General features: G+C 38.5%; 1 protein-coding gene across 1 annotated transcript in view; it reads right to left on the bottom strand.

Annotated features, from left to right (window-relative positions):
- LOC134312454 (cadherin-2-like) overlaps nt 1-26,494 on the bottom strand; it is a 181,428-nt gene that overhangs the window by 45,372 nt on the left and 109,562 nt on the right. The window contains exons 3-5 of the mRNA XM_062994412.1: nt 16,359-16,588; nt 3,100-3,249; nt 4-159 (exon numbers count right to left, since the gene is read on the bottom strand). Coding sequence (XP_062850482.1) covers nt 4-159; nt 3,100-3,249; nt 16,359-16,588 — 536 coding nt within the window. The remainder of the gene's footprint in view (nt 1-3; nt 160-3,099; nt 3,250-16,358; nt 16,589-26,494) is intronic.

Genomic DNA, 26,494 nt, shown 5'->3' with positions numbered 1-26,494 from the left:
TACGTGGAAGTTGGCTATGTGCTCGCGGTCCAGGGGTTTGAGCACGGTGAGCTCTCCAGAGATGGGGTCGATAGAGAAGATGCCGGTGGGCGGCTGGTCAGCTCCGGGGCCGGTCACGCTGTAGCGCAGGTTCACCTTGTTATCGTGGTCCGAGCGGATCTACAAACACACACACACACACACACACACACACACAGCTGAATGAGAGAGCCCTATAGTGTTGTGCTTTACAGAATCTTCTACACGTCTGGGTTCACTTGGTGTGGGAAGGCCCTTCCCTAAAATGTTGCTACAAAGTTGGAATCCTATAATTCCATTTTACATTTTCTGCATTTAGCAGACGCTCTTATCCAGAGCGACTTACAGATGAGCTTCCGTAGTAAACATTTCATTACTCAAGTTTTAGTAAACAACAGTCAAAGAACACGAATCTGCTGAAACCTGTTAGAACCAAAGTGTATTTTTTATTTATTTTTTTTGGAAATGGAAAGTCAGCTTAAGTGTTTAGTAAAAAGGTGATGAAGGTTTTTAATCGTTTTTTAAAGACAGCGAGAGACTCAGATGTTCGGACAGACAGAGGAAGTTCGTTCCACCACTTGGGTGCTAGAACAGAGAAGAGCCTTGATGCTCGTCTTCCTTTAGTCCTGGGTGGAGGCTCAAGTCGAGCGAGACTAGTGGCTCGGAGGTTGCGCGGTACAGAGCGGGGTTTGATTAGACCTCGAAGGTAGCTTGGAGCTGGTCCATTTTTGGCTTTGTAGGCGAGCATCAGTGTTTTAAACTGAATGCGTGCAGCTACAGGAAGCCAGTGAAGATTCCCTTTATATAACTGATTTATTTCACCAGTTATCAACTGTTGTGGCTGAAACACATGAATTCAAAAACTATAAGGCGCAATATTTTGTCCATATTGCGCAATTTATGTGTGAATCTGTAGCAACAGTTTAGGGAGGACCCGTTCCTGTTTAGTTTTACCATTAGGTGAGACGTATGAAGACATCATTTGATGAGTTTGGTGTGATCCCAATCCCTATTGGGATTGTTAGGAGCATCGATTAAAGGTCATTTGGGATTTGTGCTTGACTTTACAGATGGGCGCAAATTCCAACAGACACGTTAGGAAATCTTGCAGGAAGCCTCCGACTTTAGATTAATGCTCAGCCCTATATTGTTGTGCCAAAAGTGGATGGCCCTTCCCTAAACTGTTGCTACAAAGATGGAATCCTATTTGTATAATTCACTTTATCTAACTGATTTATTCCACCTGTTGGTAATTGTTGTGGCTAAACACATGAATCCGAAAGCTATAAGGGTTGTCCCAATACTTTTGTCCATATTGCACAATTTAAGTGTGAATCTGTAGCAACAGTTTAGGGAAGAACCGTTCCTGTTTAGTTTTAGCATTAGGTGAGACCAGTGGCGGCTGCTGGTCTTTCAAAGAGGGGAAGCTCATTGTCGGCTTACATCATAAAATTTGTCAATTTATTTATATATAAATTCTGCCCTCTGTTCCTTTTCAAGAAAATGTCCTGAAATGGGTTGCAGTTTGTCTTTCGACTTCACTCGCAAAATCCGCGATGGGACTGAAGCTGTGTGATAGCTGTCAATCAAAACGGGATCCAGCCTTTCGACTGATCCTCCAATCATCTTGCAGAAGCTCAGCGTCCAGACCCGCCCGCAGCTCCATTCACCCCCAGAGACGCTCAGCGTCCGGGGGCGGGACAAAATCACGGCATTTATCCAATGCCCGGCGAGTTTCGAAGCAATGAAAAAAAAAAAAAACCCATGCAGCCCCATAGAAGTGAAGAGACGCTCAGCTTCTGCGGGCAAATGCATTGACGCTAAGGGAATGTATGATAAGTAGCTGATTCTGAACGAACTCGTCTTCGAGATGAACGTGTTCTAACGCATTTGTAGTCAATGAAATGTTAACACAACTCTACATATTTCACCATTTAATTTTTGACATTTTAGGGAAAGCCGAGCTTCCCTTGCAGTCTTAAGAGAAATCGCCACTGGGTGAGACGTATGAAGACATCATTTGATGAGTTAGGTGTGAAGAACCTCCACTGGGATTCTGATCCGATCTGATTTGGAGCATCGATTGCAAGTCAGGCTTCACAGATGGGCGCAAATTCCCACAGACATGTTAGGAAATCTTGCAGAAAGCCTCAGACTATAGATTAATGCTCAGCCCTATATTGTTGTGCTTTACAGAATCTTCTATATGTCTGTGTTGGTTTGGTGTAGATAAAGGTTCTTCAGTGTGATGTTGAAACAGGAAGGCCCTTCCCTGAACTGTTGCTACAAAGATGGAATCCTATATGTATAATTCCCTTCATATAACTAATTTATTCCACTTGTTAGCAATTGTTGTGGCTGAAACACATGAATCCGAAAGCTATAAGCGTTGTCCCAATACTTTTGTCCATATTGCGCAATTTATGTAGCAACATTAAATTAAATCTGTAGCAACAGTTTAGGGAAGAACCGTTCCTGTTTAGTTTTAGCATTAGGTGAGACGTATGAACACATCATTTGATGAGTTAGGTGTGAAGACCCTCCATCTGATTTGGAGCATCGATTGCAAGTAAGGCTTCACAGATGGGCGCAAATTCCCACAGACACGTTAGGAAATCTTATCTCCGACTTTAGAGTAATGCTCACGAACACGTCTGCGTTCTCTTGGTGTAGATAAAAGTTCCTCAGCGTGATGTTGAAATTAATTTCAACTCTTTGTTTTTTCGAGTGGATTTTCGCTTCCCGTGTCGCGGCTCCGTCACTGCGCATTCGACGGCGGACTCCTCGACTGGGTGCTAGCAGATGGTGTGTGTGGGTGTGTGAACTGTGTGGGTTTGCTGTGGTGTGCCGGGATTAGATGCTGTCTGCGGGGCAGGTTCTGCGTGCAGGCGTGGGCAGGCCGAGGACGTCGGTAAGTGCCGTGCGTTCCAGACCGAATATGTATATATGAGAGTTAATGGCGGAACCGCGTAGCTGCAGGATGTTCTGGTTCGTACCCGTCCATCTGCGTGCCGGCGGGAGAGCGCGGGGGCCCCGACGCTAAAGACTAGACGGTGCTAGACAGTAAACACGTGACCTTACCCTGACCAGCTCCTGTGGAAAAGGTCCTCTGGAGTTCTCCGGGACGTTAATAGGAGGAATGACCCAGTCTCTCTTCACGCGCTTGAACTCGCCGTCCGCTCGCCGTGAGGGAATTATAATCTCCGGTAGGGCGTTGGATCGCGGCGCCTCCTGCACATCACAGCACAGAGAGAGAAGAAATGAGGTCGTGACATGGTACAACGACATGATTATGCATTTTCGCAAAGGAAACGCAGCAACCGTGACCCTGGGTGCCGCCAATCCATCACAAGGCGACAAACACTTCAGACACTAAGACCTAGGAGCAGAACAGAGCACCCGATACAACTCTTGAGGAGGTGGGAGGAAATTAAAGTACCTGGAGGAAACCCGGTGCTATGTGCTATCCACACCACCTGCTGCGCTAACATTTATTAACATTTATTATAGATACAGTTAAATCTACAACATGTGGTGTGGATGCAGCACAACACTAGTGTCTATTGACGCAGGTTTGAACCTTGAATTTAGTCACAGTCTGTCAGGCAGGTTCTAAATGTCAATAAAAAAGAAATAAAGAAAATAAATAAAAATGCAAATTGGGAACAAATTGATTAATAAAATATTTGGCCTGGTGATGCAGCAAAGTGTGCTAATAATGTTAATAATAATAATAATAATAATAATAATAATAATAAAAATAATAATGGTAATTACATTTGTAATAATAGTAAAAAATATAATAATAATAATAGCAATAATAATAATAATAATAACAATAATAATAATAATAATAAACATAATGATAACAAAATAATTATAACAAAACAATAATAATAATAAAAATAATAATTAGAATAATTAATAATAGCAATAATAATAATAATTATTATTATTATTATTAATAATAATAATAGCAATAATAATAATAATAATAATAGCAATAATAATACTAATTATTATTATTATTATTATTAATAATAATAGTAATAATAATAATAATAATAATACAGATAATGATAATAATATTTAATTATTATTATTAATAATGATAATAGTTTGATAATGATAATCATTTGTCATATGCCTGTGTTCAGTACAAAAACATTATTTTTCTGCAATATCCCAGCTTATCTGAAAGCTGGGGTCAGATTGCAGGGTCTGCCACTGTACGGCGCCCCAAGAGCCGAGAGGGTTAAGGGCCTTGCTCAAGGGCCCAACTGTGGCTGCATGGCCGGGATTTAAATCTACAATCTTCCAGTTCCCACAGCTAAACCCATTAAGACTCCACTGTCCACAACATCAAAACGAGGGAAAGGTTTTAACATAGAATTAGATGTTTGATTTGAGTTCTATGTCTCTTAAACTCTCCTGCTTATCATCTTCCCACTCATCTATGGTAGAAAGATAGAGACAGACATAATCCCACTTCATCGTGGTTCTGGTTTGCTCCCACTGTTATGTCGCTATCCAATGCGTTCGTTTACGTTTCACCGGACATATTGTCCATATTTCCTGCAAAGCATCATGGGTTGTAGGAATATTGTGGTTATATAGTAACTGTCTGAAAACAATATGTGAATGAAAGGAAGCCTGAAGATTCAGCTTTGCTCTATTCATTTCAGCTCAGTGAGTATAGATCACGTTTCATTATGCTCATCATCATTATCACCATGCATATCAGATTCATTCCAATCCAATCTAGGATTATTCCAGTACTGAGCAGAGGAACAATGAGATTACACAATTCTACAATGTGATTTATAGAACATTTACAGAATCCTTCATCCCACAGACCTGCTAAATATTCACAGACAAATTCAATTTACTCTTCCACTGAAATAAAACCTGCTTTCACCTCAACAGGACTGGAGAAACTTCTCCAGAGCCAATACAGTATATTTTCCATAAATGCACTCACACACCTTTAAATATTTGTTTTGTATCACATTAGTAAAGTCATAATCTCATTTTTAAATGTGCACTTTTAAAATACAGCATATTTATAAATAATTCATCTGTTTTTTACTTATTTCTGGATTTCCTCTCCTACCAATGTTAATAATAATAAAAAATCTACCAATGTTAATAATAATAATAATAAATCTACCAATGTCAATAATAATAATAATAAATCTACCAATGTTAATAATAATAATAATAATAATAATGTTAATAATAATAAATCTACCAATGTTAATAATAATAATAATAATAATAAATCTACCAATGTTAATAATAATAATAATAATAATAATAATAATAAATCCACCAATGTTAATAGTAATAATAATAATAAGAAATCTACCAATGTTAATAATAATAATAATAAATCTACCAATGTTAATAATAATAATTATAATAATAATAATACATCTACCAATGATAATAATAATAATAATAATAATAATAATGATAATAATAATAGTAATAATAATAATAACAATAATAATACTGATAAAACAATAATAATACTGATGATAATATTATTATTAATACATAAATAACTGATTAATAATAATCATAATAATAATAAATAATAATAATATTAATAATAATACTTAATAATAATTAATAATAATAATAACAATAACAATAATAATAATTAATAATAATAATACTACTACTAATAATAATAATCAATGTATCTGTGTAGCTGACCGGTCGGCCAAGAGCAAGAGAGAGATTTAAACCTGGATTCATTGGTTCATTTTATGTTTTACTGCTTTATCCTGGTCAGGATCACGGTGAGTCTTATGCAATGGGCAAAAGACAGAAAACATCCCAGGACACACACACACAGAACAGTTTTAGTATCTGCAATGAACCTGACTGCATGTCTTTGGACTGTGGGAGGAAACTGAAGCACCCAAAGGAGACCCATGTGGACACAGGGAGAACATGCAAACCCCACACAGAAAGGATCAAACTCAGGTTCTTTTTGCTGTGAGGCGACAGCACCACCCACTGCAGCCGGTTTGCTAGTTTCCGTTGATAAATAAATGATCTCTGTAACCAGCACTGACACCACTGACACTCACAGCTCTGAATGCTGGATGCAGCGGTACGGCTGTGATTAAAGTGGAACACGTGTGATCCTGATGGACCATTAGTGAAGCCTGGAGAAGAAATGGCGTGTGTGGAGTGTGTGGAGATATAAGCGCTCATGAAGACGTTAATGAAGGAATCTTTAGCGGTCATTGATTCGAGCGCTCCCGTCGGTCTGGTGCTGATAAAGACACTAATTACCACCGAGCTCAGAGAACAGACATGGATTTGTGACAGACAGCAGAAGAGCGACTATTAATCACGACCTCACAAAACCTGCAGGAGGGATGTTCTTCATTTATTTTTACTGCTTCATACTCTATATGAACAAAAGTATTGGGACGCCCCTTCTAATGACTGAATTCATGCGTTTCAGCTACATCAGCTGCTAACAGTTGTAATAAAATCAATTATATAAAGAAATTAATATGCCTCCAACTTTGCAGTAACAGTTTCGGAAAGGTCCATGACTATGCTGTTCAGTTTATTCCAAATCTAGGAATACGAAACTAGGCGCCCAGGTGGCGCAGTGGGATATTCCACTAGCACACCAGCGCTGAGATTCTGAGCTCCCAGGTTCAAATCTCAGCTCTGTTATCGGACGGCTAGGCGCCTTCTAATGCCTGCAGCAGACACAAATTGGCCTTCAGTCTGCTGGGTGGGAAAGACCGAACAAAGGGGTGGGGTTATCAATACTGTATAAGAACCTTGGTTGCCCAGGGCGTCTGTACAGAAAGTGGAGGAGCACAGATCGGGGCATGGCTTTATATACATCCTCCTTGGACCCCATTGGGGTCCCTAGCAGCGGATTGGCTAAAAAGATAATCAAAAAAAAAATTATAATAATAATAATAATAACAATAATAAAAAAATAGAAATGTATAAACCATAATAACAAAAAAAGATAATAAAAAATTATAAAAAAAGATAATAAAAAAGAAATAATAACAGCAAAAAACATAATAAAAAATAATAAAAAAAGATAATAAAAAGAAATAATAATAAAAAAGGAGAATAAAAATAATAACAAAAAAAGAGAATCAAATAATAATGTTAATAATACAAAAATTGAAATGTATAAACAATAACAAAAAAGTATTTTTTAGATACTAAAAAATAATAAAAAAGATAATAAAAAGAAACAATAATAGCAGAAAAGATAATAAAAAAATAATAATAAAGATAATCAAATAATAATAATAATAATAATAGTAAAGATAACAACAGTAAAATAGATAATAATAACAAAAAAGGATAATAAAAATAAATAATAGTAACAAAAAAGGATAATAAAAAATATTAATAAAAGAATTAATAATAATTATAATTAATAATTAATAATAATAATAACAATAACAACAATAATAATAATAATAATAATAATAATAAATAATGATAATAATAATCAGGGCACAGAGCCTTAACCTCAGCCCCACTGAACAGATTAAGAATTAACTGGAACATCAATGGACTAAAAGGGCACAAATTCCCACAGACATACGTCAAAGTCTTGTGAGAAGCCTTTTCAGAACAGTTGTTGTTATACCTGAAAAGATCACATAGAGGTCACTCTGTTTTGAGAGCATTTGTTTTTTAAATGAGCCGTCCAACAAGCTCATGGTCAAGTGTCCAAATACTTTTGGCCATATAGTGCACTGGTCAGGTTACATACTCAGCACTAGGCAGGCGTGAGCAAAAAATCAATATATAAATCATATAAACCAATATTTACACACCAAAAGTATTCGGACACCTGACCACGGACATCCCATTTCAAAATCATGGAAATGAATATAGGAACCAATAAGCTCTCTCCTTGAAGCTGTAAAAGCCTCCAGACTTTTCTAAAAGCTCATCACAAGATTTTGTGGCGTGTTTGTGGGAATTTGTGCCCACTCGTCCTGAAACTTGCTCGAATACATTTGGAGCTATAAATTGTTGAATCTGATTAAAACTCAGCTGAATTTTTGAAGGATTCTTGACATTTTCGTTTGTTCCTTCCTTTGTTCCAGCACAACCTGAAAACATCTGCCGAGCATAAATCCATCCCGGACAGAACACAACAAACACTTACACATTCAGACATCCGAGAGCAGCCAATCTACCCTCCGGATGTTTTTAAGAGGTGGGAGGGAGACAGAAGCAAATTTAGGAAAAAATTTCAGTCATTACAGGCAGTGACAGGAAGTGAGGACTGAACCCAGAACTCTAGGACTCATGCTGCTGCGCACTACCCACCTTATTGTGAGTGATTATCTTATATTTATTTATCTATTCATCCATTCATCTAATCATTGATTCATCCATTCATTCATACATCTAATCATTCATTCATTCATCAATTTATTTATTCATTCTTCCATTCATTTATAAGTAATTCATTCATACATTCATCCATCCATTTATTTATACATTCATTCATACATTAATCCATTTTTTCATACATCCATTCATTTATACATACATTCATTCATACAGTTCATTCATATGTTCATCCATTCATCTATCTATTCATACATACATTAATTCATTCATTTGTACATTAATTTATTCATTCACACATTCATTCATACATAATTAATTCATACATCCATTATTTCATCCATACATTCTATTCATTAATTCATCCATCCATACATACATTCATTAATTCATACATTCATTCGTTCATTCATTAATTAATTTATTCATACATTCAACCATTTATTTATTAATACAGCAATCCATTCAATCATACCTACATTCATTCATACATTTATTTATTCATTTATACATCCATCCATTCATACATACATTCATTCATACATTTATTCATGCATCCATTCATACATTCATTCATACATACATCCATTTATTCATACATCCATTCATGCATCCACCCATTTATACATACACTTATTTATTCATTCATATGCTCATTCATTCATCCATTCATCTATTCGTTCATTTATACATACATTCATCAACCCATTCATACATACATTCATTCTTTCATACATTAATTCATTTATTCATACATCCACCCACTCTTTCATACATTCATCCATTGATGCATACACACAAACATTCGTTCATTCATGCATGCGTCCATTCTTTTGTACATTCATCCATCCATTCATTCATTCATTCATTCATCCATACATACATTTATTCATTCATTCATACATACATACATTAATTAATTCATAAATTCATTCATTCATTCATACATACATACATCCATTCATTCATTCATACATTCATTCATTCATTCATACATACATTAATTAATTCATACATCCATCCATCCATCCATTCATTCATTGTCAGTTTCACCACCACTTTATTTATTTCAGGGTTGCTGTGAGTCCAATTCACTGGAGGAAATGTAGGAAACACCCTGCACAGGTCACTAGTCCATCACAGGGCACACACACCGGAGCTCCCGGAGGAAACCCACACAGGCACGGGGAGAACATGCAAACTCCACACAGAAATGACTCAGACCTCTCCACCTGGGGACCTTGATGTGAGGCGACAGCTCTACCCTTGCTGATTACATTATATGCAGATCAAAAACACAGTAGTTATTCAGCTAACAGCGACTGAACCTCTGAGGTCGAATCCCGGCTGCATGCGCGTATGAATTCAGACAGTAATGAGGTAAATGTGTACGAGCTGATGAGGAACAGCTAGGCCAGATCCTTCTCTCGTCTTGTTTACAATCCGTCGTCGTTGGTGGCGCGTCCTTATAAATACAACGAGGTCCGAGATTAACGACATCATTAAAAGCTGAAACCTGCAGGAGACGTCGTGTTTAATGAGGAGAAGCTTCCACTGCGCAGCACGCCGAGCTGTTTCCTCCAGCCTGGATTCATTACGCTGACTGGCTTTATCCTACAAAAGCATCCTACACGGGGGAAATACAACAGGCTGGGGATTCTTTAATCCTGGTCAGGGTTGCAGTGGGTCGGTCACTATTTGAACACCTGACCGTGAGCTTGTTGGACGTCCCGTTTCAAAAACAGATGCTAATTAAACAAAGTGACCTCTGAACAACAGAACAACAGCTACTGTAGCCTAGTGGTTAAGGTACTGGTCCAGTAATCAAAAGGTTGCCAGTCCAAGCCCCACCACTTCCAGGTTGCCACTGTTGGGCTCTTGAGCAAGGCCCTTAACCCTCAATTGCTTAGATTGTATACTGTCACAGTACTGTAAGTCGCTTTGGATAAAAGCGTCTGCTAAATGCCGAACATGTAAATGTAAATAAAGGTACTCTTCTTTGAAGAGTTTGAAGTATGTCTGTGGGAATTTGTGCCCATTCAGTCAAAAGATGACAGCATTTGTATGGCTGGGACACATTTGTGAGTCGTTATCCACTGTTTGTTCAGCGCTTCATTTAGCTAAAAGAGTTAATCGATTAAAATCGCATTCGTAGGATCCGGCGGCAGTTTTAAAAGGCACGGGTGATCGGACAGGCCCTAAAACTCTTCAGTAAATGTGCTGTGGTGAGAAAGATCATGGGGATAAAGAGCGAACGCAATCAACCGAGAAAACGACTCCACTGAGACGCTCCAGTCGACTCTTCATGAATCAGACAATTTACACCACCATCTGATGCAGTGAAGAAATGAACAGAAGAAAAAAAGAGAACCTCGTTCCCCCGAGTCTCACCGTCTCACCCCGAGCCGAGCCTGGACAAGTGTAAATAAGTTCATCACCTCATCATTTTAGGAACATGCGCCAGATTGCTGGCAATAAGCTAGCATGGTGCGCTGGTGTATACAGGAGCGAAACGGACCTCCAGGACTCATGTTGCTGTGCAGCACCCACCTTACTTTAAGTTATTGTTGTCTTATCTTAAATTATATTATGTTCATTCCTTCATCCATCCATCCATCCATCCATCCATTCATTCATTCTTCCATCCATAAATTCATACATTAATTTATTTTTTCCTTCATTTATTCATGTATACATCAATTTATACATTCATTCATCCATTTATTCATACATCCACCCATCCATTTATACATCCATTTATTCATACATTAATTAATTCATACATTCATCCATCCATCCATCCATCCATTTATTCTTTCATTTATTCATTCATACATCCATTCATTTATTCATACATTCATCCATCCATCCATACATCCATCCATTTATTCATACATTTATTCATTCATACATTCATCCATCCATCAATTTATTAATTCATTCCTTTATTTATTCATTCATCCATTTATTAATTCATTCCTTTATTCCTTTATTTATTCATTCATCCATTCATTTATTTATTCATACATTCATTCATTCCTTTATTCCTTCATTTATTCATACATTTATGCACCCATTTATTCATACATTAATTTCTTTATTTCATAATTTATTCATTCACACATTCATCCATCCATACATTCATTTATTCATACGATATTAATTCCTTCATCTATTCATTCATACATCAATTCATACATTCATTCCTTTATTGCTGTATTTATAAATTTAACCATTTATTCATCCATTTATTCATACATTCATTCATCCATTTATTTATTAATTCATTCATACATCCATTTATTCATACATTCATTCCTTTATTCCTCTATTTATTCATACATTATTCATTCCTTTGTTTATTCATTCACCCATTCATACATTCATCCATCCATCCATTCACACATTCATTCATTCCTTCATCCATCCATCCATCCAACCATTCGTACATTCACACATTTATTCATTCCTTCATCCATACATCCATCCATTCACACATTCATTCATTCCTTCATCCATCCATCCATCCAACCATTCGTACATTCACACATTTATTCATTCCTTCATCCATACATCCATATATTCACACATTCATTCATTCCTTCATCCATACATCCATATATTCACACATTCATTCATTCCTTCATTCACACATCCATCCATTCATACATTCATTCATACATCCATCCATTCATTCATTCTGTCCGGGGTGGTTCGTGCCTTTCGCCAAGTGAATTGGACCCACCTCAAAGCTGACCAGGATAAAGCGGTGGTGAAACATACAATGAATGAATGAATGATCAGAAACCTTTGGCCAGAACAGCTGTTTTAAGGAGCAGAAACGAGTACTGAGGTGAGAGCAGAAGGAACAGTAAGACAGGATTAAACAGATGGAGGTGAGCACGTATATTAAGGGTTAGATCAACGTCTCTGCTTTATTACAGAAATATATCCTGAACAACAGGAGGTGATGCAGCTGCTACGTCTTACATTACACCGTCATTACACCTATTAAAGTTTAGCACCCATAACATGCCACCATTTAGGAATGTTCATTTCATTCCTCCACCATATTCACCATTAGGAGGAATGATAATTGAAAGGAAATGAAATAATTATCTGCTGGGACATAAAGCATATGGTACAATACTGCAGAGATGGGCCGGGGCGGATAGTAGACGTATCCAGTATATTCTAATGGCATTTCTCAAGAAGAACGTCAACACCAACCATTTATATAATTTATTTTAATTTTAAATGTAGTAGTCACACAACAAAAGGCTATAATGTCAGAGCTTCTGAAAAATTAATTAAATAAATAAATAAATATTGTTCTTTCTATCACCACTCTTCTTTTAATCTCCATTTTTTTCATTATCCTTTCTATCTATTAGAAAGTGACCAATCACATCACTGTGTCTGCATTAGGCAGAAGAAAACTGGACAATATTTCCTAGACCGCACTTTCACTACATAAGGGTAAACCATTCTAAACCATTCTTCATTCTTGGGAGTCGAGTCGTTTTATCTTTTGATACTTAGGAGTTGAGTCATTTTTACCACTTGATTCTTCGAAGTTGAGTTGTTTTTACCACTTGATTCTTGTTAGTTAAATCATTTTTGCTACTTGATTTTTGGGAGTTGTTGTTACCAATTGATTCTTTGGAGTTGAGTCGTTTTTACCACTTGATTCTTGGGAGTTAAATCATTTTTGCTACTCAGTTTTTGGGAGTTGTTTTTACCAATTTATTTTTGGGAGTCGAGTCGTTTTTACCACTTTATTTTTGGGAGTCGAGTCATTTTCTTACTGCTTGATTTTTGGGAGTTGATTCGTTTTTTACTGCTTGATTCTTGGGAGTCAAGTCGTTTTAAACCAGTTAATTCTTAGAAGTTAAGTTGTTTTTACCACTTAATTCTTGGGAGACGAGTCGTTTTATCTTATGATACTTAGGAGTCGAGTCGTTTTTAGCGCTTGATTCTTGGGAGTCGAGTCGTTTTATCTTATGATACTTAGGAGTCGAGTCGTTTTTAGCGCTTGATTCTTGGGAGTCAAGTCGTTTTAAACCAGTTAATTCTTAGAAGTTAAGTTGTTTTTACCAATTAATTCTTGGGAGTCGAGTTGTTTTATCTTATGATACTTAGGAGTCGAGTCATTTTTACCGCTTGATTCTTGGCAGTCGAGTCGTTTTTTACCACTTGATTCTTGGGAGTCGAGACGTTTTTACCACTTGATTCTTGGGAGTCGAGTCTTTTTTTTTACTGCTTGATTTTTGGTAGTCGAGTTGTTTTTACTACTTAATTCTTGGGAGTCGAGACGTTTTTACCTCTTAACTCTTGGGAATCAATTCATTTTTAACTGGATACTTGGAAGTTGAGTCATTTTTACCACTCGATTTTTGGGAGGTGAGTATTTTTACCACTTGATTCTTGAAGGTCAAGTCATTTTTACCACTTAATTCTTGGGAGTCGAGTCATTTTTACCTTCATTTTTGAAAGTAGAGTCGTTCTTACCACTTAATTTTTGGGAGTCGAGTCGTTTTTACCACTTAATTCTTTTAAGTTGAGTAATTTTTACAACTTGACTCTTGGGGGTCAAGTCATTTTCACCGCCTGATTATTGGAGGTCGAGTCGTTTTTACCGCTTGAATCTTGGGAGTCGAGTAGTTTTTACCACTTAATTATTTGAGGTTGAGTAATTTTTACTCAGTGATGTCATTGGTCTGGTTCTCACTGGCTTATTTGGTTATTAAGCTAAATATCATTTACTGAATATCAAAGCATAAAAGTGGCACATAATTTCCTTAATATAACTGATTTATTACACCTGTCCCAATACTTTTGTCCATACAGTGTATGTGAATAAAGTGACGGGTGAAACAGGGGGGGTTCAGCCCTGAGGTTGACGGCTCGTTCTGTTTTCCCACCGCAGGTCAGCTGTGGTATTAAGGTTTGTGGTAAATAACATCGAGCCTCGTGTGTACTCACAGCTCACATACTAATCCTGGCACTTCTCAATTTGCAAATCTGTCTGGACACGGCCAGTCGGCAACGTGCATTTTAAATCAGCCAAGATTTTTCAGCGTGAGGTTTTTTGGCTCCAATTTCTCTCATTCCTCTACACAAAATGTAAATCATATTAAACAACCGCACTGTTAAAATCATGCTAGCCCACTAGTCCAAACATTCAAATCAGGGGTTCATATCTCAGTGGTGATATCGGCCGGTCGGTCATCTACACCATGGGTTTTCAACCTGTGGGGTTGAGTGCCTGTCCGGGGGGCGCGAGTGCCTGACCATGGGGCGTGGCATTACGAGATTTTTTTTTTACTTCTAAAACTAAAGCAATTAATTTTTTTACCCACAGGAGACACATTTGATTAGTCTTGCTGACCACGCACACACGCACATTTAATGTTATCCAGTTCAGTCTGAAAAATACCTTAAAAATAGGGCTAACAGTGAAAATAAATCGGTGACAAAAGCAACGACTGCTGTTATAGGACGTGTGTGTGTCTTAAAGAGAGATGCTCTGTTCACAGTATCAATATAAGTGATTCAGGAGTCGATTCATTTCTTTTCTGTTATCTCTCCGTTTTTACTGTTATTAATGAATGTTGTGGTTTTAAATAAACACCAGGTACTGGAACATTCTGTATGACTCTCTTACCTTAAAAAGCTCAGGCTTAATTAAACTGCTATTACCACAGAGCGGTAACCGAGTCAGACTCGTTCTGACTGTGGAGCTAAAAGTTTTCTGTCAGTCAAAGCAGAGAATCCTGAACTAACCAACTTAGTAATTGATGTACTTTTACCTCTGCTTGCCTCTGTAACGTTTTCTGCCCTCATCTACATCAGAAGCAAGAACCGCTTACGATTTACAAAAGTGAACCACGAATTTATATAATGTGCTGATAGAATCGGCTCAGATGGGATCTGGTTGTATTATCTTTTTAAAGTAATAATTTCAATCAGCAAAATTGCATCGTATGTATGATGCACAACGTTAATTATGTAATTTTAGCTTGTCAAGAGCTTTCGCAATGGTTTCTGTGAGATGGTTGACAAAGGTGGGGGGGTTGAGGCGCAAGCCCGAGTGGGCGGGGGGGTTCGGGAGAGGGTGCAAGTTCGTTGTTGGCACACGAAGGGGGGCGCACGTCCAAAAAGGTTGAAAACCCCTGATCTACACTGACATGATTGGACGTCCTGGTGGTAGTTGGATAGCCGAACAGCCTAGCCATTAAGAGGTGCACCTGGCAGTGCGCTCTCAGTGCCGATCCCAAGCCCAGAAGGAAGAACATTATTCTGGAAACTTCATGTGAAGAACTAAAGTATGCTAGCCCACTACTGATGAGATCTGGGGATCCAGGGTTTAAATCGCAGCTGTGCTATCAGCCGGTCAGGTCTCTGCATGGACATGACTGGCTAATGTCTGAATAAACGACCCATACAGAAAGCTGAAGAATAATAATGGAAAATACTACTACTACTAGTAATAATAATATTAATAATAACAATAATAATAACAATAATAATGATAATAATGATAATAATAATAATAATAATAACAATAATAATAATGGAAATAAAAATAATAATAATAAAATAATAATAATAATAATAATAATAATGGTAATAATAATAATAATAATAATAATAATGGAAATAATAATAATAATAATAATAATAATAATAATAATAATGGAAATAAAAATAATAATAAAATAATAATAATAAAAATAATAATAATAATAATAATAAAAATAACAGTAATAATAATAATAACAAAATAATAATAATAATAAATAATAATAATAATAATCATAGAAGATCCAAAAAATAAACCCCAAGTTAAAAAGATCAGATCTGTTAGTGTCACTCCAGTCAAGACAACGAAAAATATGTTCAAGAAAACGGTGCATGATTCGTTTTGACATTCCTTCACCTCAAATACACGTTTCATAGTTGCTTACCTGTGATTTTTTGGCCCCTGAGGGCAGGAGCCTGATGTGGGTTTGCCACTGCTCCTGTGTGGAGCCGTCCTGCGCTGTAACACTGACTACAGATGATGAAGAGGAGGAAAGTGAAGATGGGTGCAGCGCCTGGAGAGTCAATACCTCGCCATCAATCTGGATCCTGAAGTCGTCAGGCCGGCTGCATTCGAAGTTCACTCGGCCTCCTCGTCCACAGTCGTGAAACGTCACTGAAAGAGAAGGAGACAGAAATAAGACTGAGAATGACCGAATGAATGCGATTCCCTACAGGACACACGTCCGGCGTGGGTCAGTCTTTTAGTTTTAGCTTTTAGTTTTAGGACCCCGATCGCTGCACAAGATGTGAGTGAAATTCCTAAAGCGTGACACTCATACATTATGGATGGCGCTCAGGAGCCCCGCGGGCTTTCTGAAAACAGGTACGGCTTGAAAGGGAGGAAAGAGTGGAAGTGGGAAAAGCGCAGCACCGGAGGATACGGGCGGAATCACAACGAGGGAAGTCGAAGCTCTCGCTGGCAGATTAATGCCTCACCGTGCCAATTAGGATCCGCTCTGAAGCTTTGTGCGCTCGGCTGGAATATCTTAAGGCTCCACTGTTGGTTTATTCACAACTGGAGGTGAAAAGAGCGGACACGGTCAGTTCACAGGGCTGTTGGAGGGTCCAAAATAAATTATAGATTTAATATAAGATCACATTTGAGGTCATGTTATATACCTACACTAGTATATAAAGATATAGAAAGGTATGGAATCTCTACTTTTTTAATTATAAGCCATTTTACCTCTGAACTTGGTCATTTTCTTTATTTTTTATATTTTATTTATGGATTTTGTCCTAATTTGGCGCAGCTGGGGAGCCCGATCACATCCGAGGAGCTTCCTCCGACGAGTGCGCAGTCCACCAAACACCACTTGATTCTTGGGAGTCGAGTCGTTTTTTATTTCCCTTGATTTTTGAGAGTCGAGTCGTTTTTACTACTTAATTCTTTTGAGACAAGGCAGTTTTTTTTACTGCTTGATTTTTGGGAGTCGAGTCGTTTTTACTACTTGATTCTTCTGAGACGAGTCATTGTTTTTTTACTACTTGATTCTTGGGAGTCGAGTTGTTCTTTCTACTTGATTCTTGGGAATCGAGTCGTTTTTACCCCTTGATTCTTGGGAGTTGAGTCGTTTTTACTACTTGATTCTTGGGAGTCGAGTCGTTTTTACTACTTGATTCTTTTGAGACAAGTCATTGTTTTTTTACTGCTTGATTCTTGGGAGTCGAGTTGTTCTTTCTACTTGATTCTTGGGAGTCGAGTCGTTTTTACCCCTTGATTCTTGGGAGTTGAGTCGTTTTTACTACTTGATTCTTGGGAGTCGAGTCGTTTTTACTACTTGATTCTTTTGAGACGAGTCATTGTTTTTTTACTGCTTAATTCTTGGGAGTCGAGTCGTTTTTACCACTTGATTCTTGGGAGTCAAGTCATTTATACCACTTGATTTTTGGGAGTCGAGTCGTTTTTACCACTTGATCCCTGGGAATCGAGTCGTTTTTACCACTTGATTCTTGGGAGTCGAGTCGTTTTTACCACTTGATTCTTAGGAGTCGAGTCGTATTTACCACTTAATTCCTGGGAATCGAGTCGTTTTTACCACTTGATTCTTGGGAGATTAGTCATTTTTATTTTACTGCTTGATTCTTGGGAGTCGAGTAGTTTTTACTACTTGATTCTTTTGAGACAAGTCATTGTTTTTTTACTGCTTGATTCTTGGGAGTCGAGTTGTTCTTTCTACTTGATTCTTGGGAGTCGAGTCGTTTTTACCCCTTGATTCTTGGGAGTTGAGTCGTTTTTACTACTTGATTCTTGGGAGTCGAGTCGTTTTTACTACTTGATTCTTTTGAGACGAGTCATTGTTTTTTTACTGCTTAATTCTTGGGAGTCGAGTCGTTTTTACCACTTGATTCTTGGGAGTCAAGTCATCTATACCACTTGATTTTTGGGAGTCGAGTCGTTTTTACCACTTGATCCCTGGGAATCGAGTCGTTTTTACCACTTGATTCTTGGGAGTCGAGTCGTTTTTACCACTTGATTCTTGGGAGTCGAGTCGTTTTTACCACTTGATTCTTAGGAGTCGAGTCGTATTTACCACTTAATTCCTGGGAATCGAGTCGTTTTTACCACTTGATTCTTGGGAGATTAGTCATTTTTATTTTACTGCTTGATTCTTGGGAGTCGAGTAGTTTTTACTACTTGATTCTTTTGAGACAAGTCATTGTTTTTTTACTGCTTGATTCTTGGGAGTCGAGTTGTTCTTTCTACTTGATTCTTGGGAGTCGAGTCGTTTTTACCCCTTGATTCTTGGGAGTTGAGTCGTTTTTACTACTTGATTCTTGGGAGTCGAGTCGTTTTTACTACTTGATTCTTTTGAGACGAGTCATTGTTTTTTTACTGCTTAATTCTTGGGAGTCGAGTCGTTTTTACCACTTGATTCTTGGGAGTCAAGTCATTTATACCACTTGATTTTTGGGAGTCGAGTCGTTTTTACCACTTGATCCCTGGGAATCGAGTCGTTTTTACCACTTGATTCTTGGGAGTCGAGTCGTTTTTACCACTTGATTCTTAGGAGTCGAGTCGTATTTACCACTTAATTCCTGGGAATCGAGTCGTTTTTACCACTTGATTCTTGGGAGATTAGTCATTTTTATTTTACTGCTTGATTCTTGGGAGTCGAGTAGTTTTTACTACTTGATCCCTGGGAGTTGAGTCGTTTTTACCGCTGCATTCTTGGGGGTCGAGTCGTTTTTACCACTTAATACTTGGAAGTCGAGTCGTTTTTATCACTTGATTCTTAGGAGTCGAGTCATTTTTACCACTTGACTCTTGGGAGTCGAGTCATTATTTTACTGCTTGATTTTTGTGAGAGTCATATTACCACTTGATTCTCGGGAGTCTTAGTCTCCCATACTTTGATGGATTCACAAGTGAGGCCAGTCTTGCACATGGAGAGTCACACATCTCACACTGATCTAAATAATTCTTAGTTTTGTCTCATGTGAAAGGTTCATTTAAAAACAAGGGTCTAACGTTTGAGCTTTCCAACAGCGGCTGATAACAGCGGTTATCAGCTAACATAAACTAGGAAAACTTTCCATCCCAGTCTTTCTAGTTCATATTGCAGCTCTTGCTACTGGTTTCAAAACTCACACACATTCCCTAACACACTCATCCAAGCAGAACAACAACACAGCGGCCTGACATCAGCTCCCTTGCCGGGCATGAAACTAGGCCCCGTGGGCACCCACTTACTTCCCGAACCAACCAGCCACATGGCATGCGCTATATATCAGGCTAACACGACCGAGGCTTCCTCCTGTGCGCGCTGAAGCTAATGATCTCCGCAGCATAATTAGAGCAGGGAGTTATTAATAAAAACAGTCATTTAGACTCGCCAGCCCCTCGCTGAACGCTACACCGGCTGAATGAACATCACAGAGAGCGCAGACCAACTCTAGCTCGAACCACACAGGGTTTATTTACAGGATCTCTATCTGAGCATAATTGAAAAAGAAGGTTTAATATGTGGCATCCTGTACAACGAGCAGTGTCCGGGTCGTGCAGATCCAGGGACCCGGGTTTGATTCTCTGCCTATAGTTTAAGTCTGTGTGGAGTTTGACAGGCTCAACCAGTGTCCATGTAAATTTGGGATATCCTCACACCTGAGAAGTGAGTAAATGAGGTAATTATTGTTTGAGTGAGTGAGTGATTACGTGAGTGAATGAGTGAGTAATTGAGTGAATAGGTGATTGAGTAAGTAATTGAGTGTGAGTGATTGAGTAAATTAGTGAGTGATTGAATGAGTGAGAGTGAATGAGTGAGTGATTGAGTAAGTAAAAGAGTGAGTGGGAGAGTGAATGAGTGATCGTGTGGGTGGGTGAGTGAGTGAATGAGTGCATAAATGAATGAGTAAGAGAGTGAGTGAATGAGTGAGTGAGAGAGTATGTGAGTGAGTAGGTGGGTGATTGAATGCGTGTGTGATTAAATGAGTGAGTGAGTGAATAAGTGAGAGAGTGATTGAGCAAGCGAGTGAGTGAATGAATGAGTGAGTAATTAAGTGGGTGATTGAGTGAGTGATTGAGCGAGTGCATGGGTGAGTGAATGAGTAAGTGAATGAGTGAGTGAGAAATTGAGTGGGTGATTGAGTGATTGAGCAAGTGTGTGGGTGAGAGAATGAGTGAGTGAATGAGAGCGAGAATGAATGAGTAAGAGAATGAGTAATTGAATGAGTGAGTGAGTAAATGAGTAAGTGAAATAATGAGTGAGTGTGAGTGAATGAGTGAGTGATTGAGCAAGCGAGTGAATGAGTGAGTGAATGAATGAGTGACTGAGTAATTGAGTGGGTGATTGAGTGAGTGATTGAGCGAGTGCGTGGGTGAGTGAATGAGTGAGTGAATGAGTGCGAGAATGAATGAGTAAGAGAGTGAGTAATTGAATGAGAGTGAGTAAATGAGTAAGTGAAATAATGAGTGAGTGAATGAGTGAGTGTGAGTGAATGAGTGAGTGATTGAGCAAGCGAGTGAATGAGTGCCAGAATGAATAAGAGAGTGAGTAATTGAATGAGAGTGAGTAAATGAGTAAGTGAAATAATGAGTGAGTGAATAAGTGAGTGTGTGAGTGAATGAGTGAGTGATTGAGCAAGCGAGTGAATGAGTGCCAGAATGAATGAGTAAGAGAGTGAGTAATTGAATGAGAGTGAGTAAATGAGTAAGTGAAATAATGAGTGAGTGAATGTGTGAGTGAATGAGTGAGTGATTGAGCAAGCGAGTGAGTGATTAAATGAGTGAATGAATGAGTGACTGAGTGAGTGAGTAATTGAGTGGGTGATTGAATAAGTGATTGAGCAAGTGTTTAGGTGAGTGAATGAGTGAGAGAATGAATGAGTAAGAGAGTGAGTGAGTGAATGAGTGAGTGACTGAATGAATGAGTGAGTGAGTGTATTCCTACCTCAGTCCTATTCTTTCCACTACAGACCCTGGATCCACTATGACCCTGAATGAACTGGTTGCCAGAGATAAATGAATGAATGAATGATGAATGGATGAATGTATCATGTATCCAAAGATATAAAGACACTGGACCATGTGAACTAGAAGGAGAAAAGCAGTGGTTGTGATTGGACGTTCGTGCTTTGTGGAACCCGGACATCCTGACAGGCGCATAAACTGAAGCAGTCGAGCATTTTAGCAAACGCTTTTCTTCTCCAGTCTGTCTCACCGTCCTGTCTCTTTTCATTCTGGCTTTACCCCGTACAATAGTAAACACACACACACACACACACACACACACACAGAGTGAATGGGACAGCAGTGCTGACCTCCACATTATAAAGGAGGGGTTGTTATTAGACGAAGGCAGATGTGGTTTGGCCCAAACTGAGCACTCACTATACACACCTGGTTTGTTCCCTGCCTCTGATTACCGTCCGGCATAGAGATTGGCATGTTCTCCTGAGCCTGTGAATGTTTTTGTTTGTTTTTAAAACTAGATACTCTGAATTTCACCCATCATACTGGGGGTCTGTTTCTTCCTGAAATAAGCTCTGGATTCACTGTGACTCTGATCAGGACCGTAAAAATAAACACAAAGTAAATAATATCAAAGGCGGTCATGATCAGGGCCGCAGTGTATCCTTCCTAACACCGCTCCAAACACCGGTGGGATTACCATCCAGGAATGTACAGCGATTTTACTGTCATTTAATACAAGGACACTTAAAGAACATGTCAAACTCTGCTGTGGGTCTGAGGAAACTTTAACTTACATTTACTTACTTTTACCTCAAATCAATTTCAAGTACCTAATCTAACCTCAAGCATCCAAAAACAACCATGCCGACTCATCACAGACATTGATCTGAGACGAGGCTCAAACCCAGGACTGGAGTTGCTGTGCAGCACCACACTACTATACCCAGCTGAGCTACAATGCTGCACACATACTGTACTTTAATGTACTGTATAATAACAACAGGCCTGAATCATAGATGCCGGTGCTGACACTTAAAAGTAAGCGGAAATAAGGATCAAACCTGGTTCTATGGAGCTCTGCAGCCACACCCCTCCCACCTCAGACATATCCTATCCTGCTGTGTCCGTGTAGACGCATGGCCGGCTGATAGGATCACGGATATAAACCTGGATCACAGCGTTTATATAGCGTAAGGCTGCACGGTGCTCTCGGCCGGCCGGGCATCCACACAGACCTAATTGGCCATGGGTGGGGTAAGGAGGTGCAATTGTCAGTGCGCTCTCTGTGCCGGTCCCAGGCCCGGATAAAAATAGAAGGGTTGGGTCAAGGAACTACATCCAGTGTAAAAATGGTGCCAAGTCTGATTTGCAGACCAGAATGATTCACTATCGCGACCCCTAAATACAAGAGCAGCTGAAATGGGAAAACAAGAACCCTGAACTGAGACACTTTGTCAGAACAGGACACTCTGGGGTCTAATGCCCGGCTGCACTCATTTCCAGCGGATGAGTGAGTTTAGTGGAGCTGCTTGTTATTCTGAGCATCCTGCTCGTAATTGCTACAGAATCGGACCTCGTTTATAAACCCCGGCTTCATTTAATGCTGATTACTTTCCGCCTGGCTCCGCTGACTGAACTTGTCCGGGTGCCGCGTCCGGCGCTGTACTGTTATAGACCTGTGATTTAATCCTGTGTGTCGAGTGTTTCTGGAGGCTTTTATGTAGGCTGGGACATGTGAGCAGGATGTACACAGATAATTAAATCAACTGTTCAATCGCACAGAGTCCTAGAGAGCACAAACGAGCCAAAGCCCAGAGTTTTTTCAGGACTGGACCATTAGTAGATTTATATTTACATTTTACAGCATTAAGTGGACGCTTTTATCCAAAGCAACGTACAATTGTGATCGAACACAATGCAACGCAATACACAGATCAGCCATAACATTAAAACCACCTCCTTTCTACACTCACTGTCCATTTTATCAGCTCCACTTACCATATAGAAGCACTTTGTAGTTCTACAATTACTGACTGTAGTCCATCTGTTTCTCTGCATAATATTTGTACCTGCTTTCACCCTGTTCTTCAATGGTCAGGACCCCCACAGGACCACCACAGAGCAGGTATTATTTGGGTGGTGGATCATTCTCAGCACTGCAGTGACACTGACATGGTGGTGGTGTGTTAGTGTGTGTTGTGCTGGTATGAGTGGATAAAACACAGCAGTGCTGATAAAGTTTTTAAACACCTCACTGTCACTGCTGGACTGACAACAGCGCCCCATGGGCAGCATCCTGTGACCACTGATGAAGATCTAGAAGATGACCAACTCAAACAGCAGCAATAGATGAGCGATCGTCTCTGACTTTACATCTATAAGGTGAACCAACCAGGTAGGAGTGTCTAATAGAGTGGACAGTGAGTGGACACGGTGTTTAAAAACTCCAGCAGCGCTGCTGTGTCTGATCCACTCATACCAGCACAACACACACTAACACACCACCACCATGTCAGTGTCACTGCAGTGCTGAGAATGATCCACCACCCAAATAATACCTGCTCTGTGGTGGTCCGATGGGGGTCCTGACCATTGAAGAACAGGGTGCAATATATATATACACACACACACAGAAGATCAGTGGTCAGGGCTGGTGGAGATAAAGTTCTCGATGGTGTTTTGGACAGAAAACGGCAAAGTCAGCAGAGACGAGGGCCAGACTAATGCCCCGCACCAAGGCCCGCATTAGATTCAGTTGAAAGACCCTTTTCAGCGCACACACACACACACACACACATGAACACTCACAACCCCGCGTATGAATAACCACCCGGACATCACACGCCCACACGATGCCCTCGCTCTTACATTGTCTATTTAATGTCACGTGATTCACCAGCAACAGCAACTCAGCAGAGTCGAGCAATGTGAGGGGTACAGGCGCAGTGTTTTTACAGACTGATTCACACGCCCGCCCTACAAATATACTTAGTCCCAAATACAGGTGTAGAACCCCCCCCTACATCCACACACAACAATAAATAAATAAATGTGTATGATATAGCAGTTGATTAGAGTTTATTAGTGTATATATTAGATAGATAGACAGACGGACGGACGGAAAGACAGGAGGGTAGATAGAAATACAAAGACAGACAGACAAACAAGAAGGTAGATAGATAGACAGATCTATATTATAAAGACATACAGATAGATAGATAGACAGATAGACAAACAGACAGACAGACAGACAGATAGACCGACAGACAAACATACAGACATATTTATATTATACAGATATATAAGACAGGCAGACAGACAGGTAGATAGACAGATAGATAGACAGACATACAGGCATAGATATAGACAGACAGGTAGACAGACAGATAGACATAAATAGAGACAGACAGACAGACAGGTATGTAGATAGATAGACAGACAGACAGATAGCCAGGCAGACAGATAGATAGGCAGACAGACAGAAAGACAGACAAATAGAAACACAGGCAGATAGGTGAACAGACAGATAGACAGACATATTTATATTATATAGATATATAAGACAGGCAGACCGACAGGTAGGTAGATAGACAAACAGATAAATAGACAGACAGATAGATAGACAGACAGGTAGATAGACAGGCAGATAGATAGATAGATAGATAGACAGACAGATAGCCAGCCAGACAGGCTGAGAGATAGACAGACAGACAAATAGAAAAACAGACAGATAGGCCAACAGGTAGGTAGATAGACAAACAGATAGAAAGGCAGACAGATAGACAGAGAGCTCTATATTATATAGATAGTTGGATAGATAGATAGATAGATAGATAGATAGATAGATAGATAGATAGATAGATAGATAGATAGATAGATAGATAGATAGATAGATAGATCTACAGTATATTAGATAGATAAATAGATAGATGGATGGATAGATAGATAGATAGATAGATAGATAGATAGATAGATAGATAGATAGATAGATAGATAGATAGATAGATAGATCTACAGTATATTAGATAGATAGATAGATAGATAGATAGATAGATAGATAGATAGATAGATCTACAGTATATTAGATAGATAGATAGATAGATAGATAGATAGATAGATAGATAGATAGATAGATAGATAGATAGATAGATAGATAGATAGATCTACAGTATATTAGATAGATAGATAGATAGATAGATAGATAGATAGATAGATAGATAGATAGATAGATAGATAGATAGATCTACAGTATATTAGATAGATAGATAGATAGATAGATAGATAGATAGATAGATAGATAGATAGATAGATAGATAGATAGATCTACAGTATATTAGATAGATAGATAGATAGATAGATAGATAGATAGATAGATAGATAGATAGATAGATAGATAGATCTACAGTATAGATAGATAGATAGATAGATAGATAGATAGATAGATAGATAGATAGATAGATAGATCTACAGTATATTAGATAGATAGATAGATAGATAGATAGATAGATAGATAGATAGATAGATCTACAGTATATTAGATAGATAGATAGATAGATAGATAGATAGATAGATAGATAGATAGATAGATAGATAGATAGATCTACAGTATATTAGATAGATAGATAGATAGATAGATAGATAGATAGATAGATAGATCTACAGTATAGATAGATAGATAGATAGATAGATAGATAGATAGATAGATAGATAGATAGATAGATAGATAGATCTACAGTATATTAGATAGATAGATAGATAGATAGATAGATAGATAGATAGATAGATAGATAGATAGATAGATCTACAGTATAGATAGATAGATAGATAGATAGATAGATAGATAGATAGATAGATAGATAGATAGATAGATAGATAGACAGGCCACACCATACCACCACACCAAAGCCACACCTAAGTCTCTACGACTCCACCGTATCACTAAAGCCACACTGTACCACATAATATGTGCAGTGGTAGCACTTAAGTAGTGGACTAGTAACTATAAAGTGTCCGGTTTAAATCCCACCATCACCAGGTTGCCTTAGTTTGACCCCTGAACGAGGTCCTTAATGCTCAACTGCTTGATTTGTATTCAGTGACAAGTGT

This window comes from Trichomycterus rosablanca, chromosome 4 (genome assembly GCF_030014385.1).
Source record: "Trichomycterus rosablanca isolate fTriRos1 chromosome 4, fTriRos1.hap1, whole genome shotgun sequence".
NCBI classification, from domain to species: domain Eukaryota; kingdom Metazoa; phylum Chordata; class Actinopteri; order Siluriformes; family Trichomycteridae; genus Trichomycterus; species Trichomycterus rosablanca.
Note: the sequence above shows the minus strand (reverse complement) of the source record. Positions and strands in the feature narration are given on the sequence as shown.